This window comes from Cebidichthys violaceus, unplaced genomic scaffold (genome assembly GCF_023349555.1).
Source record: "Cebidichthys violaceus isolate CVI_PGR_0920_01 unplaced genomic scaffold, fCebVio1.0.p SCAF_4, whole genome shotgun sequence".
Classification (NCBI taxonomy): Eukaryota; Metazoa; Chordata; class Actinopteri; order Perciformes; family Stichaeidae; genus Cebidichthys; species Cebidichthys violaceus.
The window spans coordinates 13,091,364-13,111,300 of NW_027176594.1; the positions used below are offsets into that span (position 1 = coordinate 13,091,364).

Here is a 19,937-nt window from a genome sequence, read left to right on the forward strand (position 1 = left end):
ATATTTGTGAAACTATACCCTCTATGCATAGACAGTCAGTTATTTCCCCTCTTATAGATGTAGACATTCAGCTCGGCCCAATGTGGAGTTTAAAGTGCAAACCACAAGAGCACATTCTCATACACAATTTGGCATGGTTGCCTGGCATCCCTGACCTTAAAGGGGTAGTTCAGCATTTTAAGATTTGTAGTTCCATAGCGTTGGGGGACTTGCAAGAAACATTTAAATTCAAGATCGATGCAGCAGCGGCCAAGCTCTACCCACACTAGTCCCCACTAGCCTTGATTTCAGCGATTTTGGCTTCGCCATCTAGGATATGGCCGTCGCCATGTAGGGTTTTTTTGCAACCAAGGAACAGAAGTGACCATATTTGGAATGTGAAGGAGTGACGTAGAGACATCGTATATGGCTCTGGTAGCGGCAGAGATCATAGTAAGCCCGCCCTGAAGCATACCATGCTGAAGACTTCAAGAAGACTTGAAACTATAGATTGAGACCATAAACTCATGTTTACAATGTTTACTGAGGTAATAAATCAAGTGAGAAGTAGACTTCTATACAATCAGACTTATTTTTGCAAATAGAGGAGTCGCCCCCTGCTGGTCAGTAGAGAGAATGCACGTTTTATGACACTTCTGCATCGTCTTCACTTAGCACAGGGGTCGGCAACCCACAGCTCCAGAGCCAAATGCGGCTCTTCAGCCCCTCTGTTGTGGCTCCCTGAGTCTACATCCACACTAATATGTTTTCGTTTTAAAACAAAAGAAAAACGATCTCCGTTCACACGGCGTTTCAGCATCGTTTTCGAGATGATCTCCGTCCAGACTAAAACACCTGAAAATGAAAATCACGTGACTATTCACATACACTGGGCATGCAAGTGGGCAACGCCTGTAATCAGTTCTCCATGTTAAATTAACCTGGTAGTCAATCGGCAATCAAGGCTGTTGTTTGTGAATTTCCGGGTAAGGGTCACGTGATAGGGGTGGGACGAATCAGGGAAGGACACGTTGTGACTGCTAAGAACCAATCAAGTAGCGAATGCGGGTGTCTACGTCATCATTTCTAAACGTATCCGTTTACGAGCGTCCACATGAAGAGGTAACGTAGTGTGGACGCTCAGTGTAAACGGAATTGACAATTGACAATAATATGACATGGAAATAAATAACGGTTGCACAATGGACACTCTTTCAAAAGGCACACCTCTTATCTTGGAGTTTGAGGTGATACTGTGTCACTGAAAATAAAATTTGTTTAATATTTTGTAATGGCTTACATAATGGCTCTTACACCTTGGCTTGCTAGCTAGCTAGCTAGGTAACGTAGCTATGTTCCACTCCAATGTTTTCTTACCTGATGTGTTTTATCCAGTGACTGTTTTTATCAGCCGAAAAAGCAAAAGAACGAACGAGACTGGTTGTTCATGTGAGGTAGGAAACACACAGGTATCGTAGCTTCAGCGAGAGGCGTCGCCAACACGACTTTTGGGTGTGTAGTCCAATTACATATTTTCAGCCTTAACAGTTTTACAACAAAATGCAACTTTCTTGACATGCAAAATTATCTTCAAGAATTAAAGAAACGTATATGTGTAAATTGTGGTACGATTCAAACAAGGTGAAATAATTTTTTGTCTCTCGACATTGACTACCGTACATATTTTTTCCAAAATGAGGTCCCATGGTGGTCAACAGGAAGGGGTGGGACTAGATGCCTATGTCTTTCAAAGTCCCAGCCCTCAATGTAGTCATTATTTTTCCATTATTGTACTGCTATTATCGGTGCTACTACTGCTATTACTTAGCTCATATGGATAATTTATATCATACAAATCGACTATTTTGTAACTCTGTTATGATGTTCATTCTATACACGACATGTGTTGCACTTCTGGCCATCCTGGAAGAGGGATCCCTCCTCTGTTGCTCTCCCGGAGGTTTCGTCCTGTTTTTCCCTTTGTTTCCAACAAACTTTTTTAAAACCCACAATCTTACAATCCACATCACGCAGCAATGGGCTGTCGAGCTCTCTTTCTTCATTCTTCCACCAGTTATCACATATCCAACCAAGTGCAACACCATGAATGCCTTTGAGGAGAGACTGTCCGAAAGTGTGTGTGCGTGTGTGTGTGCATGTGTGTGTTATACCCATTAGTATGATTTATTGCTTTTGATAGTACCAAAAAAATGTGAAAGACGCAGAGTTCTTGGACAGAGATTGGTGAGGCAGAGGCGGATGCATGACATGCTTTTCACCCATCCTTCTAGTGTGGCCATTTGGAGCAGCTAAACAGACTTTAAATATCTAAATGATCATTATATAGTAAGATAGGTATATGTGTTTAATGGAGATACTCAGACCATCACTTTTGGACTGTGCTTCAGATAGATAGATACTTTATTAATCCCGCAAGGGGACATTTTTTCGCTACAGCTTAATTTATGGTACAGATAAAGCAATACAAATAACAGAGTAAAAAATATTAAATATAAAAATGAAAATATAAAAATGAAAATGCACAATATATACAATAAAAAGAACAGAGTGAAAATATTAAATATAAAATCCACAATATATACAATGAAATACAATAATATTAAAATTAACTAAATAAACAATAGCGCAAAGATTTAACCAAACAAACAACAATGTAACAGTGTGATTGATTTGGCCAGAGGTGATTTATTGTAAAGTCTTATTGCAGTGGGCAGGAATGTTCTCCTGTATCTGTCCTTGTGACAGCGGAGCTGGATCAGTCTGTGGGACAAAGTGCTCCGCTCTCCCTGCAGTAGGTGGAGAGGGTGGTCCGGGTTATCCAATATGGATAATAATTTCTTCAGTGTCCTCCTCTCCACCACCTTTTCCAGACTGTCCAGTTTGCAGCCAATGATGGAGCCGGCCTTCTTAACCAGTTTATTAAGTCTCTTGGTGTCTCCGGCTCCAATGCTGCTCCCCCAGCAGACTACGGAGAAGTAAAGTGCACTGGCCACAACAGACTGGTAGAACATCTCCAACATCTTGCTGCACACATTGAAGAATCAAAATTTCCTCAAGAAAAAGAGTTGACGCACCCCCTTCTTGTACACAGTGTTGATGTTGGTCTTCCAGTTTAGTCTGTCCACATCCTCTCCCAGAACTCTCAGTGGTTGTGGAGATGTCGTCTTCCTCCTGAAGTCGACCACCATCTCTCTGGTCTTGGCCACGTTCAGAAGCAAGTGATTTCTACCCGCCCACTCCACTAAGTCATCCACTACTGCCCTGTACTCCTCCTCTCGTCTATCGCTTATACACCCGACCACTGCAGAGTCATCAGAGAACTTCTGCAGATGGCATGACCGTGAGTTGTACTGGAAGTCAGTTGTGTACAAGGTGAACAGGAAGTGAGACAGAACAGTTCCCTGTGGAGCTCCAGTACCACTGACCACTGTATCTGACAGCACAAGGCCCAGTTGTACAAACTGTGGTCTGCCTGTGAGGTAGTCAGTGATCCAGGAGACAATGGACGCGTCTACCCCTACCACCTGCAGCTTCTCACTCAGTAGCAGTGGTTGGATGGTGTTGAATGCACTGGAGAAATCAAAGAAAGTGATTCTCACAGAGCCACCGGTTCCGTCCACGTGCTTGTTGCAGCAGGTAGATGATGGCGTCGTCCACTCTCACATGAGGCTGGTATGCAAATTGTAGTGGATCCAGTGAGGATTTCACCTGCGGTAGGAGATGGGACAAGTGCAGCCGCTCCAGCACCTTCATCACATGAGATGTGAGGGCAACCGGTTGGTAGTCACTGAGGCCAGATGGAGTCGTCTTCTTTGGAACAGGAACCAGGCACGACGTCTTCCACAGCACAAGTGATTGATGAATTGATGCAAAAGTGTAAATGAGTGCACAGTAATGCAAAATGGTAGTTTAATACAGGGGGGGCATCTCTCTGGAAAGCATCCGGACGTCTGAAGTTCACCCACTGTACAGTATTCATGGATTTGTAGAAGCGCTAAAGCCATTTTTCCATCTCTTTTTGGTTCAGGACATTGCAGGTGTACGGACTAATGGAGAGTCTTTTTGGCCCTGCATCCACCGGCATAAATATTTAATATGATAATACACCTCTCAGATGATCCTACGCCCACATGCACGCAAGTTCCAAAGCAGAAGCCCGACAGAGCATCCTCTATATTAAATTGATTTCCAGAGAGAGGTGCTGTTGTTGTTGCCATAAGAGGTGCCCTATATACCCGTGGAGATGCTTGTTCCTACCCTCTCCAGGGGTGAGCTGTCTGCTGTGAGGTCTTGGAAATCAAAACACCAATAGAGAGGTTGCACACTAATATCTAATATTAGCAGATTAGTGATTGATTTATTACGTCCAACTGAAATAAAGTCACAGGATTATCTGTTTCTTCATACACGTTTTGAATTGGCAAATTATGAAAAATCCAACCAAACACAGTATATCTAATGTGAGTGTTTCAAACTAATTGTTAATATGATGATCATTTGATCTGTGAAATGCCAGAAAACTGTGAAAAAACTGTCCAAAAAAGGACCAGTTCACAATGAAAACAGAGGAAGGTAGCAAATACTAAAACAGTTAATCACCTATTAAAATAGTTGATTCATTTTCGACTGACTTATTGTACAATTCATTTGTTTTCGCCCTCCTAATTTTGTATGGTTCATTATTGAGCCTGCCAGGTTAAACTCGGGGCTAAACTGCTCCCATGAAATTCATTATATATTAATCACGTCTCAGTTCTCGCGAGAACACGCGACAGTTGAATTTGAAAACAGGCGGCAGTGTTGCGAGAGGAAAACTGAAGAAAAGGTACGTTTCGAAAACTCATAATATGTATAAATTATCCGGTATAATACTATATGTGCTTTAATGCAGTGATAAAGGATGATGTAAAGTATCGGAAATTTATCCCGTACGACTCAGCCAGGTGACGTTGTTCTTCTGCTCGTCTTTCCGTGGGAGTTGTAGCGATGTTGTGTTTTTAGCTAATGAGACACCAGAGACGAACAAGCTGCTGCCGTTAGCATTCTGTTAAAACCTTTCTGTGTTAGTCGCTATGATGAAAGCGTATGCTGCTGTTTAACCGATCCTCTCTCTTTTAATTCAGATTTCTGTGAAGGAAAGATGACCGCCGACAATGAAATGGACATTAAAGAGGCGTTTCAGCGCGCGCAGAAGAGCCACAACAACAAGGCGAAGCTGGTGGCGAGCCTGAACAGCCGCTACAACAAGGTGAGCTGTGTGGTCACTTGTTCTCTCTACAGTGTTTATTTTATACCATCAGACATACCACGCTTACTCATAGTCTAAAGACATGTCTGCAATGTGGAAACACTGTTGGATCCGGTAAAGAATTTATTAATATGATAAAATCACTGAATCTACACATTTAAAAAAGGAAATGCACCTTTTTGTAAAGCATCTTTCAACAACAGCACAATAAAACTTCTTTACTTTAAGACATTAGAAACACAAGGCAAAAAAAATCTAAATCAAAGTGGAATAAAACGGATGAATACAAAATAGAGTGCAGTAAAAGTGAAAGGAGAGATATGAATAAATAGCTCCAAATGTAACTTAATAAAGCTGCTTCTCCGTGTTCTGTTTTGACCCTGGGGACATGAAGCTAACCTGATGACTAGAGAGGTCTGGATGCTTATCTATTCTGTTGTAATGGAATATTGCCAAAACTCATGACTTTGCTTTCAATTATTACCCATTTCCACCATCTTGTTTTAAAACCTAAGCTATTGTTTCTCTTGGTTGGCATCCCTTGTCTCCTGTTACTGACAACACCCTCCATCTCCTCAACCAGCTCGAGGACAAGACGCTTTTCCACGAGGAGTTCGTCCACTACCTGAAGTACGCCATGATTGTCTACAAGCGTGAACCCACGGTGGAAAATGTCATGGAGTTTGTTGCGAGGTTCGCCACGAGTTTCCAGTCTCCACCAAAGACGGAGGAGGGGGAGGAGCGGCCGAAGGATGAAGAAGAAGAGGAGGAGGAGGAGGAGGAAGAAGAAGATGCTGAGGACGATCATCCATTTTTGAGTTTCCTTTTCAACTTTCTGTTGGAGGTATGAACATTATTTCACGCTCTGTGTGCTAAATAGATAAAGAGATCAATGTTGTGTGCTGTACAAAGAAGCCCTGATGTGATTGATGTGTCAGCTGCCTTATAATCAGATTTTGTCCTGTCCCATCTGTCACCTCTCTTTCCCTGTTGGACTCTTTCTCTGTCCCACATGTCCTCTTTCCTTTTGAGACGTGTCTCTTTTCGGCACCTTTTCCCTCATCCCATATCTTGATCCTCTTTCTTTACTTCTCCTCCCAAACTCTTTGGTTTGCTACATTTTTTTTCTGCCTTTCCTTTCCCCTCAGTCCCACAAAGCCAGTAGCCATGCGGTGCGTTTCCGTGTGTGCCAGCTGATCAACAAGCTGCTGGGCAGTATGGCGGAGAATGCCCAGATAGATGACGACCTCTTCGATCACATCCACCAAGCCATGCTGGTCCGCGTCACCGACAAGTTTCCCAATGTGAGGATTCAGGCCGCTTTGGCCATGACGCGTCTGCAACAGCCAAAGGATCCCGACTGTCCAACCATCAACGGTTTGTTGTTTTGTGTTCCGTCCCTGCCTACTTTATTTTGGATTTGACAAAATGCACTCGAGCAAATGCAGAACATATTGCCGCTGTTCAACTGTAAAATACGCTGCTTTCAGTACATTTGTTTTGTGATTTAATATGTATGTTCTTATATCTTTCTCTTTGGCCCCTCTAACTGTTGTGTAATGCTCTGTTTCTTTCCACTGTTCAGCGTACATGTTGATCTTAGAAAACGATGCTAACGCTGAGGTGCGGCGCGCCGTCCTTTCCTGCATTGCAATGTCGCCTCGTACCCTCCCCAAAGTACTGAAACGCACCCGGGACATCAAAGAGAACGTCCGCAAGCTAGCCTACCAGGTAGGCGCAAACCCAGTCGAGTGATCCAAGTACATCAGCAGATAACAACATAATAAAGTTGCTCAAACGTTGTGAATTGGGTTAGAACTTTCACTCTTGTTTTTCTGTTTCAAGGTTCTGGCTGAAAAAGTTCACATTAAAGCTTTGACCATCGCTCAGAGAGTTGGTCTGCTGCAGCAGGGTCTCCACGACACCTCAGGTAATGAGTTCTGTACCCGTGTCACATCACATTTATACAGACACATTTTTCAATCAAGTACTTGAACTTTTAGTGAGCAAAAACAAAAAGCTTATTATTGCCATAATGAATTGTTTAAAGTTACTGTGAGTGGGTTAAAAGAAATCTGTCCATCAAGTGTTTGTTTCAGCTCTCAATCCCATTGTGGCCACTGAACATGTTCATGTGTTGTAGAAACGGTGAGGGAGGTGGTTTGTTCTCGTCTGCTGCCGGCCTGGATGCTTCGGCTGGATGGTAACGTCACAGAACTGCTCCACCGGCTGGATGTAGAGAACTGTGCCCAGACGGCTCTGGACACGCTGCAAGCCATCTTCAGAGGCATGCCTACTGAAGAGCTGTTGCAGAGCAGAGTGCAGCTCGGCAACAGGTACACTTCAAACTCCCTCTCTCTGTCGCTCGCGTGTCATTGCGTCATTCATGAAATGTCTGTTGTCAACAGGAAGCTGGTCCCGGTGGACTCTCTGTCCTGCGAGAATGTGCTTCACTGGAGAGCTCTGTGTGAGTTCATCAAGGCTAAAGGAGACGATGGGGATGAAATGCTCGACCAAGTGTTACCAGACGCTGCCACTTATGCCGACTACCTCTATGGGTGAGAGAAGAGACGGTTCACTGGATTACATTTTTAGTTTTCTCACCGTCAGCTGTACATTCTACCACTGCTGCAGATCAGCAGCAACAGGCTAGACAGAGTGATTGGTTCTAGTAGTCAAAAGGATGGTTTCACAATTTTTCAAGTCTGTCTTGAAACAATAGTCAGGTGCCCATATGACCACTGAAACGGCATTAAAAGATCCTAATGCTCTTTCACTGTGTGAGATGTGCTACAAAAATCCAGCCCTTTTTAACAGGCAAAAACCATCTACTGTATATAAGAAGTAGACGTCGTCGTGACGTCACCCATCGATTTGTGGACTGACAATCTGATGCTTCAAGTTTAGCGTTTTGGCCGTCGCCATCTTGTTTTTTGCAACCGGTGTTTAAATGTGACCATATTTGGACTGCGGAGGAGTGACTTAGAGACACCGTGGTAGCAGTAGTGACCTGTCAATCACAAAGTAGCACCGCCCTAAAGCATACCCTGCTATTTGACTCTAAATGGACCATAATTTACTAAATGAACATCATGCTGTATTGAAGAAGACTTGAAACTAGAGATTGAGACCATAAACTCATGTTTACAATGTTTACTGAGGTAATAAATCAAGAGAGAAGTAGAGTCATTTTCTCATAGACTGGGGAAACTCAAAGAGGGAAGCCTCATATTACATCAGACAAAGTTTTGAATATATTTTTCTCAGAATGGGGGCTGTGGCCTTTGTCTCCATCACTTATATTGAAAGGGCTTAAGTAGGGGATCTTTTGATGTCCTGTATGAACAGAAGAAATAATTACAAGCAAAACATCTTCATGTTGTTCATATTGGCTCCTGACTGTTGTTTTAAGACGGACATGAAGAATTGTGACGCTTTCCTATGCAGTAGTTAATGTTAACTTTGTGAGGCTCAGAACTGAGCACTTAAACACAGTTGTTATAATGCTGGTTGCCCAGGTATCTGAATACAGGTCTGCTGTTCTCAGAGAGAGAGAGAGAGAGAGAGAGAGAGAGAGAGAGAGAGAGAGAGAGAGAGAGAGGCCATGATCTGATCTGACTGTTCCGAGGGTTGTTGTCATTCTGTTGTCATTCTCTGAGTTGTGTGCCCGTCGCAGATATCTGAAGGCAGTACCTTTGCTATCAGAGGAGCAGAGGGCCGACTTCAACCAGCTGGAGCTTGTCATGACCAAGGAGTTCATCTCCCAGCAGCTCATCCGTCTCATCGGATGTCTGGACACCAACGAGGAGGGCGGCAGGTGAGATGAGGACCGGCATCGTGTTGGTAAAATGTAAAGGGGTGAGAAAGTTATGTCTTCTATAGCATGTCCTCTTTCAGATTAGTGGAAAGAAAACATCCAAAATACACATTTAGGTTATTTTACTGCTTTGTCTATTTGTGTCTGTAAATTTCGCCTAAATTTAACAAAGATAGCATCAGAAAATGCCTCATTCGCATATTTAAAAATTTTCAGAAAACTTGTAATGAGAAAAATAGTTGATTCTGACAGTAAGACAAATGAGGAAGTTTCACATTATGGCTTGAGTATAATTCAATATGATAATTTAGCATCTTTCAATGGAATCATAGCGTGATACACAATTATGTCGTCAAAATGTAAATTACAAGCACATACAAAATATAATTTCTCTGAAAATTTGATCATTTCGCACTAAAGTTCTTAATTAAGTAATTTACACAAGAGTATACAAAACCATGTGGTTATTTAATATAGACAATTTATTTATTGTATTAACAGAAAAAAAGGCTATATCGTGATATATATCGTTATCGAGAAATTTACAATACATGTCTGTGAAGACCGTTTTCTCCAAATGAGATTTTTCCTCAGACTCTGAGCATAAATCTCTATTATTTTCAGTAGAACTTAGATACACCAAACTTTCCACTTTCATTCCTATCTATTTTCTGAAGGTTTTTACACAGTTCATATATCATTCATAGCCTGATTAATACATTTTAGTAAGAATAAAAACATGGTGAAAACGTATGTATGGCTGTTGACAGTATTTTCTGATTAAATTATTTCCTCCGTTAAAAAACCCTTGATTCTAACATGTCGACAAAATGTAACAAACATTTTGAACCTGGCTTTATCCAATGTTCAGATTTGGGGTTTTAAAATGTATGAAAATGAGCACATACTTAATAAGATAATACCTCTATTTGCATATTTAAACCTACAATATCAGAACACTCGTAATACAAAAAAATGCTTGCCTTAATGTAAGTAATCAACTGGGGAAGTTTCATGGTGCTATCAATTAGTTATGTTTTTCTTTTACCCTATTCAGCCGGTTATTTGTTTATTCAGCTACTCAGAGCAGGAGGTCAGACTTGAGAGAGGCTCGGCGGGAAAGAAGGAGTCCTTCTGTTTCAGGGCTGAACAAGATAAAAGATCACATTTGACTTCATAAGAATAAATATAATGTGACATAGTTTTTAATATATAATTTGTTTCCTTAATTGTTTTGACTCACTTCTGATTATTTTTGTCGTGATAGTATGACCAGTGTAGGTATCCGACTAATGGTTCTTTTAAAGTTACTGTGAGGTTCTTTTAACGGTTAACCTTTAACTCTCACTTTGATACCGATGCCTCTGAGCGACGCCTGCTGCAGTTAAATGAGGTTTTCTTAATTAAAGGACTCTGGTTCTTGGGAACACTACCACTTTCATCCACAGGGGGGCGCCAGAATCAACACAAATTGAGAGTTCATTGCCGTAGCTTTAATCGACTATTGGTGTGCCACTTATTTTAACAGTAACTGATATACATGTCTGGTTAGATGGTGCTGATTCTTGCTGTTATTCTTTCTTTAAGACGATGTTTAGAAATCTACGATCTGTGTTCATTTAGTTTGGTAAGAGATGCATAGTGTCCACAATTCAAAACAGCTCCGTCCCTATTTTGTTTTGCTCGTCAAACGGCTTAATTTTGTCCAGTTTGCCGAGTATGATTATCGGTGTGTTGAGGTGTTTGTAGTCTGACTTGTCATGCTGCATGTTGTTTGTAGGAAGCGCGTTTTGGCTGTCCTGCAGGAGATGTTGGCTCTTCCACAGACTCCCTCCTCCCTGGTCTCCCTTCTCACTGAGAAACTCCTCACCCTCATTCCTGACGACCACAGACGCATTCAGACTGTGAGTTCCACTCTTACGTCTTTCACTAACTCTAGTGCGCTCCTCTACACACAATGTCTCCACGCCCCTTCATAGAGTCGGGCAGCAGACCAGTTAGGCAGAAAGTTGAATACAGAAGCTGAGATTATTTCTCACTGTTGTGCTGATGAATGAAACTGCCCTGCGCTACTAACGGTCTTTTGAAACAGTGAAACAGATTTTCCATCCGGTGGCAGTAGATGTCTAAATGAGCCTGCTTTGCGTCACGCAGGTGGCAGAGATCATCTCGGATGTGAGGGAGCCCATCATGGAGGCCAGTCAGCCGCTGGACGAGAACACGAGCCGCCGGCAGCAGGTCCAGGTGGGCGACACTCTGCCAACTGAAGGCACCCAGACACACTTACATCCAGTCATGTCGTCCAGATACCTCGCTGTTCTTAGGGTGGATGAACCACATCTTTGGCCTCATTGCTAGTCTGTTAAAACTATTACAAAGCAGAATAACTAAATATATGAAAGGTTTATAACTAGCAAAGTACCTTATCTTTTTTATTTCTAATCCTGGCAGAAATGACTTCCTGTAAGAGGCTCAGTCTTAAAGTTAAGTTCACAGTTAAGTGAAGATGCTGCTATCATATGAAACTAGACCCTGTCATGCTAGCTTGTCAGGAAGAGGGCTACATTTTAGCACATCAAGATACCCACGAGTCTCCTCTTTATGTACATGCCTACTTTATGATAACCCTATGTAGTTGTAGGGCAAAAACCAAGCCTTTTTTTGCATGCAGTAAATATAATTGTTTGCCTGTTCAAAGAATGGTGTATTTGAATATTTCTGCATACTGTGGTCTCTAAACAGTCTTGGAATTCCAAGTCTTTTCAATTCTGACTAGAAAGCTGACCTTCTTGTGCATCCAATGAGCTCAACTGTATTCATGTGATGATGTTAGTCCTCATAGTAGCCATTTTATTGTAGTGAGACCTTTTTTTTTTTTTTTTTATAAATAGACCTCACTGTATAAAATGACCTAATAAAGCCTCATAAAACGTTACAACCACAAACTAGAGACCGAGGGCGTTCAGGGGATGTGTGGCTTATTGTACCGATACAGAAATCTCCAAATTTGAAAATGATCTCCAAAAGTTTTTGATCCCAAATAAAAGGATGGAATTCTTCTATGATGTTACTCAAGGTCTTAGTGTCTAAATGTGGTATTTCAGAGGGATTTTTGATCATTGCTATTCATTTTCAAGTGGCAAAAAAATGTTTGCACCAAATCTGTGTAACAGATGGTATCAACCTAAGAATTGCTGTAACAAGTTCTGAGACAAATGAGAATGGCCACCACAGACTTCAGATCATTATGTTCTTAGCCCTCATACACTCCCACAATTAATGAACTAATTAATGCATTTTTTTATTTCAGATTTATCTTAAATTAATCTTGCAGTTCCCAGCTTTCGGATGACATACACCACTTCTATGTGGCATATACTGTTCACCTGCCATCTGCCCCCCCTCTATAAAAGACTAGCGGCTCTATGTGGGTCTCTAGGCTTCAGTGGAAGTCGGTGGTTACCTAGGAACACAAAGAGACACAGACGGCCGCAGAGGAAGATAATATATGTTTAATAACATCCATCCCTTCTGTGTAGCTGTAGTAAAGACAAAGTAGGCTCTAGAGGACTCACCTGGCCCAGAGCCCCAGGTGTTGTTATTTTTCTGTGCTGTAAATGGAGATGCAGTCGCCCGTCTCATCAGTCAAGATGTCCTCTGGAGTGTATTTCAGCTGAGGACTGACTTTCGTCCCCATCTCCTCCCCTCCAGCTGGCGGAGGTGAAGGTGCGCATCTTGGAGGCCAAGCAAACCCTGGAGGACTGCATCGCCGCCCAGGACTTCAGCCGTGCCGCAGAGCTGAAGGACTCCATCACAGAGCTGGAGAAGCGCCGGAACCAGATCCTCCAGGAAACCGCAGAGAGCAGCCAGCCGGCCGACAAGGAGATCCGCGCTGAGAAGGTACGTAACCACACTGTCTCAACATGTCATTTATTATTCACCCCGTGTGGTGTCAGAGGTTTTCCTCCTGGAATAAAAACAGGGAACGGTCTTAACACCTCTTTATTTTTATTTCAGAATGACCCAGAGACTCTCCTGAGATGTCTCATAATGTGTGCTGAACTACTGAAGCAGATGAGCATCAAGACACGAATCGGTCCAACCATAAGTGCCTTAATGTCCTCTCTGGTATAAACCCACTCGGCACACATCATCATATCTTTCACTTGGACGTATAGATGTACAGAACACGAGCTCCGACTGGATCTTTAGACCAGTGATTCTCAACTGGTGTGGGTCGCGGACCCGTTTTCAGTGGGTCGCGGGCCTTTGCCTGGAAAAAAAAATAATAATCTTGTGCTTTTATTTTGAAGGGAATTTTGTATGCAGCGGAGTTATTCACACTCCTTAACAGTATTTGGCGTTAATGCCTTGTAATGCTAAGAGACACCCATTTCACAGTATAGAAGAACACCCACAAAGTTTGTTTTCATATGCTAAGTGAGTGAAACACAAGTACGACACCGACTACATGAGATATGGATTTTCTTACATTGAGGACAAAAGAGGACAAAAACCTCAGTGTGTTTTGTGCAGCGAGGTTCTGGCACATGAAAGCATGAAGCCGTTAAAACTGAAGCGGCATTTGTTGGATCAATCCGCAGCGGATAAACTGAAAACTATACCTCTGTCAAATGACACTATAAGTAGGTGAATTGAAGACATGTCGGATGACATCAAACAACAGACCACGGCTCGAATTAAGGCAAGCGGCCATTTTGCATTACAAATGGACGAATCTACAGACGTAACAAACAAATCAGTTTTACTTGTTTACGTGAAAATATGTGTGGGACGGGGACTGACAGGAACAAGAGAGCTCCATACTACTACGACTGCAGAGGACATTTTCAGCTCAGGTTCAAACGGCACCATCTTTTCAGTAAATACTTTTGAGAAGTTGAAAGTTTGGGTCGTGGCTTGTCATTAAGGGGTGATGGTGGGTCCCGCAGCCAGACCAGTTGAGAACCACTGTTGTAGACATCAGGAGCTTCCTTATTTATTCACATATCTGTGTTCACCTGTCTGATTGGACAGCATTGATTTTCAGTATCACACAACCCAACAGTTGAAATATGATGCATTGAATCATTCACATTTACAGGGAAGTTATGGAGATGACTGTTCTTAATGTACAACAAACCATATGGATAATTATTAAAATACGGGGATGATGCAGATCATGACTAAATCAACTGCATACCTTTTTGTGTACTTGCATTTCTAACTTTGTTCCAGCTCGTCTCTCAGGCTGCAACCTTCTGTACAAAGTTTAATTAATTAATACATCTAAAGTTAAGTTGAATCGTTCGAATCATCCGTGGTTATTTGCTCGTAGTTTGTTTTCGTCATTGAAGTGGAGTCGGTAAAAGTCGGTTGATGTCACTGTTTCCTCTGTCCGTCAGGTCCTGCCCAGTATAGCGAACGCTCACCCTGCTGTTCGTAACATGGCCGTGGTTTGTCTGGGAACCTGCACTCTGCACAGCAAGGAGCTCGCCAAAACACACATGGTCCTGCTGCTGCAGGTAATGTCACCCACCTACAGTTCAAACCCATTCATAAACATGCTTCATGTTCAAGAGGAACTAGTCCCCCTAACATTTCTGTTATAACATAAATCATTTTAATTTAGGGTTAAGAAACCCACATTACTCTATCAAAGATCAAACTTTTAAAGAAAATAACAAAGACAAATATCATCAAACACAAGTTATTACATTAACTTTGTTCAGAGCTATTTTTATCACCTCTCTGCGTCACTAATGTTCCTCCCCGTCGTCGTCCCATTCATGCAGCTACATCCAAGAGCTCCTCACTGACGGTCAAGTCTGCCTTCAGCCTCTTATAAACATAGATAGATGCGCTGTGTCCGTGTTGTCTGTGCTTTCATCAACAGCTAATGAAGACAAGTACCTGCTCGTCTCTTCAGCTAGCTGTGTTGTTAGATTGTCTACTAGTTCCTGAACTCGGTCTGCGACGGTGTTTCTTCACAAACTAACATTTTTAAAAGCCTGGATCTGGTCGAAGCACACCTGCTCACATACCTTTTAAGCATGCACTGGGCTGTAGCTTTTGTAAATATATTCTGCTGCGATTGCAGTCTGCCTTTTAATTTTTGGACAATTACATTTTTTTCTTGGAGGCTAAATTTAGCTCCGTGTTTGGTGTCAAAATGCCGACATAATTTGTATTCCTTCATCACAGACACTGCCTCATAGCACAGAAGACAGACCGTTTTTTTCCTTGAAGCACAAACATGTATTCGCTTTTCCATCTTTCTTTAAATTTTCTTCCCTCTGCATAAATTTTTCTCTTCGTGGACATTTTGGGATTATTTGTCGATCATTTTCAACTCAATCATTTGTTGGAAAAACACTTTATGTTGCCTCTCTTGTCCACCTGTTGTGATAATTTTAATGTCGGCACACAGACAACATGCTAGCTCATAATTTCGACCATGTGGTTATTTTTATTTTCAAGTTTAACTTTTAATTATTATTTTTTTAATTCTACATATTGTGTTATTAATATGCATGGCGACTAGCGACCCATTGAAAAAATATATTTTAGTCATTTTGATTCCCTTAACTCAAAACGCAGACATGACTCACGTACTTGGTGGTGCAAACATTGCTGAACTGTGTGTGTGTGTTTTTAGATCGCCCAGCTGGATGAGGTGAAGATCCGTATCAGTGCTCTGCGGGCCATCATCGACCTGCTGCTGCTGTTCGGCTTCCAGCTGCTCTCTGAAACAGCTGCCACTCAGACGGCCCCGCAATCCCAATCACCAGACCGGCAAGAGGAGGACGCTGCAGCGGCCGAGGAGAAGGGAGACGCTCCAGAGGACACGGCACAGAGTATCCTCGTGATGCTGTCAGAGTTCCTGGACAGCGAGGTGAGATGTTTACTCAATAAACAGAAGGATGCATCTAGTTGCCTGGAAGTCAAGTAGCCGAAGACGGTTTTATTGGATTATGTGTGCGTGTTGAACACTTCCAGGTGTCTGACCTGCGCACAGAGACGGCGGAGGGCCTGGCCAAGCTAATGTACACCGGCCGTATCTCCAGTGCCAAGATGCTGTCCCGCCTGGTGTTGCTGTGGTACAACCCTGTCACAGAGGACGACACCCGACTACGCCACTGCCTCGGCGTCTTCTTCCAGCTCTACGCCCGCGAGAGCAGGTCTCACATGCACATACACAAGCCAGCTATGATGATGTCATTTATTTATTAGGATTGCTTGCCTATGTGAATGTATCAGTTATGCCATATAAACTAATATCGAGTCGGTATATACAAAATGTCATGAAAAAAAGAAAAGTCCCCAAAAATATCACAGTATAGTAAATGATATTCTTTTCTTTTTTAAAGAAAGTCATAATATAGTATGTTATGGTATTTTATAATTCATAATTTACTATGTCATAAAAAAGTGATAGTATGTAGTAGTAAAAGTGATAGGATAGTATGTAGTATACAGTAGTAAAAGTGATAGTATAGTGTTTATAGTAATAAAAGTCATAGTACTGTGTCTTGTGGTCATCAGGGTTCACCAGGAGGTGGTGGAGGAGGGCTTCCTGCCGACCGTTCGGACTCTGATGAACGCCCCAGCCACCTCTCCACTAGCTGAGGTGGATGTTAACAACGTGGTGGAGCTATTTGTCGAGCTGACCCGTCCAAGCGCACTCATTAAGCCCTCAACCAACACAGAGGTAAGAAACCACTGTGATCCATCTGGGTTTTCTCCTTAGACGTCTTTGTGTTTTTTATTGGCCCTCTGAGCTTCTCATCATGTTGCTTTCTTCCCACAAATGCATATTTACTTCTTCTGTGCATAAATTAAGTTTATAAATTGTTCTCTTGAATGCTTAAGTTTGTGTTAGATCTTGCAGAGCTGTAATTCACAATTGTTTAAAAAGCTCTTAAGCTGCTCAATGAGATAGAGGTGACTGAGTGCACGTGTCTGCAGGAGGTGTGTGTCCATGATTACTTGGCGGTGCGTCTGTGTGGGGAGATGCTGAAGGACCCCGGCGCCCCGGAGGTGCGTCTCTACGCCAAGACTCTGAGCAACCTGGAGCTCAGCAGAGACGGGACCGTGAGGAAGGACCTGCAGACGCTGCTGCAGCAGCTCGTTCAGGTGCACAGTCCAGTCACATGGGCAGCTCTGTGAGGCTGTAGCTAAATGCCAACAAGTTTACCGTGTTAACCGTTCATTTAGCGCCAAATGCAAAGAACAGCTAAGGCTGGTGGGACTCTGATGAGCTTTGCAAGTATTTCATCCTAAACCAAAGTATTGTGCACATTGAAATTGTTTATCTGACGATGACGCTAGATGAAAAGTTACGGGATTTGCTGAACTTATTACAATTCTTTCAGAGGGGAACATTAAATGTGCGAAGCAAATTTCATGGCAATCCATCAAATAGATATTGAGACGTTTCACTCCAAACGTCAACCTCATGGTGGTGCTAAAGGAAAAGTCTGAGGATCACTACCATATTAATCCATTGAACCATTGTTGAGATAATTCAGTCTAGACCAACAGAATGACATCGGCCCAATCCCAACGTCTGAAAAGCTTCAAACCCTGAACCCTCAGGGACTTCCTGACGTCACCTCTTAAATGTTTGAGTGTGAGAGACTGTGAGGGCTTGAAATGGTGTAAATAGGAATGGGACAGCACTTTGCTGCAACATATCAAGTTACCATGACAACGACATAGCATGTTATGTACAATTGTAGGTATTTATTTTACACTTTTTTTACTCCCTGATTTGAACGTCTTCCAGACTTGCCTATGGAGATGAGAGGTGATTGTAATCTATAATCTGTTTTCCTCATTTTTGTCAAAACTGCTTCAATAACTAAATTAATCTTTAATCCTTAATTTTAATACTCAATTTGATTCAATTCATTTTTGTATAGCCCAAAATCACAAATTTGCCTCAGAGGGCTTTATTCCAGGCTGAACATTCATGGATGTGCCGTCCTCTTTTACCTTCTTTTTTTTTTTACATCTCTATGCTTCTACTGGTAACCCTGTGTTTGAACGTCGCATTTCTATGAATTGTGGGTAATTCCCTTGGGCAAATTCTGCAGAAATGCTAAATTACAGAAAGTGTTCAAAGTGAGTGTGGAGATTGTTGTTGGACCATACACCTGTACTGTTTCATATATCTATGGAAAAGGAAATGTACTTATGACTTCTGGTGACTAGTAGTTCTTTTGATTACCAATGTTGAATGCACTTATTGTAAGTCGCTTTGGATAAAAGCGTCTGCTAAATGACTGTAATGTAATCTATATAGCTGCCTCTTTAAGGCCCGATGTTTCATGTCCTTTCCTCTCAGGTGGTGAAGGATCGCGTCTGTCTCCGCGCTCTGGAGAAAATGGTTCATCAGCTAGTGGACGCAAGAGAACAGGCCGAGCTCCTCAGTGCCAGCGCTCTGCAACCACTGGACGTCAACGCAGACGGTACGCACACAAGCACAATAAGAACCCGACGTCCTGCTGAACATCCGTAACAAATGTCTCCCTGGTACTCGAGTCTTACCAGATCTGCAAACTGTTCCGTCTTTATCTGTCCACAGAGGCTTCAACAGATGACCCATCTAAATCTGCCAAGAGAGCCAAAAGAGGTAATGCAGGTTCTGAATACTCGTCTAAGAAACTGCAGTTACTCATAGAGCCACTTTATTGTTAGAGCTCTTATTGTCTAGCTGAGTCAAAGAGTGGACTCTGCACTGTGAGGTAACCCAAGTGTTTGTGTGCACAGGTCAGAGGAAAGTCTGCTCAGCCAAAGGGGGCAGGAAGCCGAGCAGGAGGGCCGATTCATCAGAGGAGAGGTGAAGGAACACGCGACACCCCTTTTAGAAATACGTACATTATTCCATTGCTTTATTTTCACATTCTCATCTGCTTTTTGTTTTGGCCACAGCGATGGAGAAAATGTTCCAGAGTCGGTTCCCGTGGTTCGTCCCTCACGGAGGGCCAAGATTGCAGCTCTGGAGAAGACCAAGCTGGATCTCAACACCCTCATCAACCAGGAGGCCAACGTGTCCTAGAAGTCTGGTTCTAAACAGCTGATGCTAAAGTGTTACTTTTAACTGGTGCTCAAGTGCTTCAGTCTAATATAATTCACAAATACTTCAGTAACGTGGAGCTAGTTACTTACTTTTATAGTCAGTAAATAGAACTGCGCCTACTCTGACCTGGAGCCCTTACAAAGGGGTCCCCTCTTTTATGTTTTATTTCCTCTTTTAGTCCTGTTTGTTTCTCAGTTTCAAGTTTTGTCATTATATACGTCAATAAAAGCTCGTTCCCAACCTCTATGGCTCTGTAAGTTCAACCAAAGATCTGTGTTTCCTCTCAGATCATTGCAACTTACTACACTACTCAAAGATTTAAAATGTACAGATATAATTTGAAAAAAATTTTAGGGCCAAAATTTCAGAGTGCATGGTTTTATTTATTATTTGAGACGGTATCCAAGAACACTATAGATGCATAAACAAATTTAAAACATCTTTAGCACCAAGTCATTTGGAAGCAAGATGACATTTATTTGCCACCAATGTTCTCTAATAACTTGTGGGCCCCCCTCCCAACAAAAAGGTGGCACTCTTGATGGTTCGTATGATGTATTGCGTTCTGACATCCTTCAACTACGGCGTTACGGTTCTGAACATTATCTAGAGGATGTTCTCTGCTCTCACACTCCTAGACAGACCTGTCCATCAAAGACATTCCTTCGTCCTCCAGGAAGGTCGTGGACACCCGAGCTGCGTGTGGACCACAGACTGAATGTAAACACAGGAGACCTCCAGCTATGAGCCAGAACTAGCTAATGACAGTAACAACTTTAATTCCTCAT

At 42.4% G+C, this 19,937-nt stretch overlaps 1 protein-coding gene across 1 annotated transcript; it reads left to right on the plus strand.

The window, feature by feature from the left end:
- Positions 1-4,759: 4,759 nt before the first annotated feature.
- Positions 4,760-19,391, plus strand: ncapg (non-SMC condensin I complex, subunit G). Its single transcript, XM_068727765.1, has 22 exons — positions 4,760-4,825; positions 5,124-5,248; positions 5,832-6,092; positions 6,397-6,625; positions 6,834-6,979; positions 7,094-7,178; positions 7,392-7,584; positions 7,657-7,806; positions 8,925-9,065; positions 10,846-10,969; positions 11,220-11,309; positions 12,777-12,965; positions 13,083-13,193; positions 14,471-14,590; positions 15,724-15,960; positions 16,065-16,246; positions 16,611-16,776; positions 17,034-17,201; positions 18,415-18,538; positions 18,655-18,702; positions 18,840-18,909; positions 19,002-19,391. The coding sequence occupies exons 2-22, from the start codon at positions 5,141-5,143 to the stop codon at positions 19,126-19,128; spliced, it is 3,069 nt and encodes a 1,022-aa protein (XP_068583866.1). The 5' UTR covers positions 4,760-4,825; positions 5,124-5,140; the 3' UTR covers positions 19,129-19,391.
- Positions 19,392-19,937: the final 546 nt, after the last annotated feature.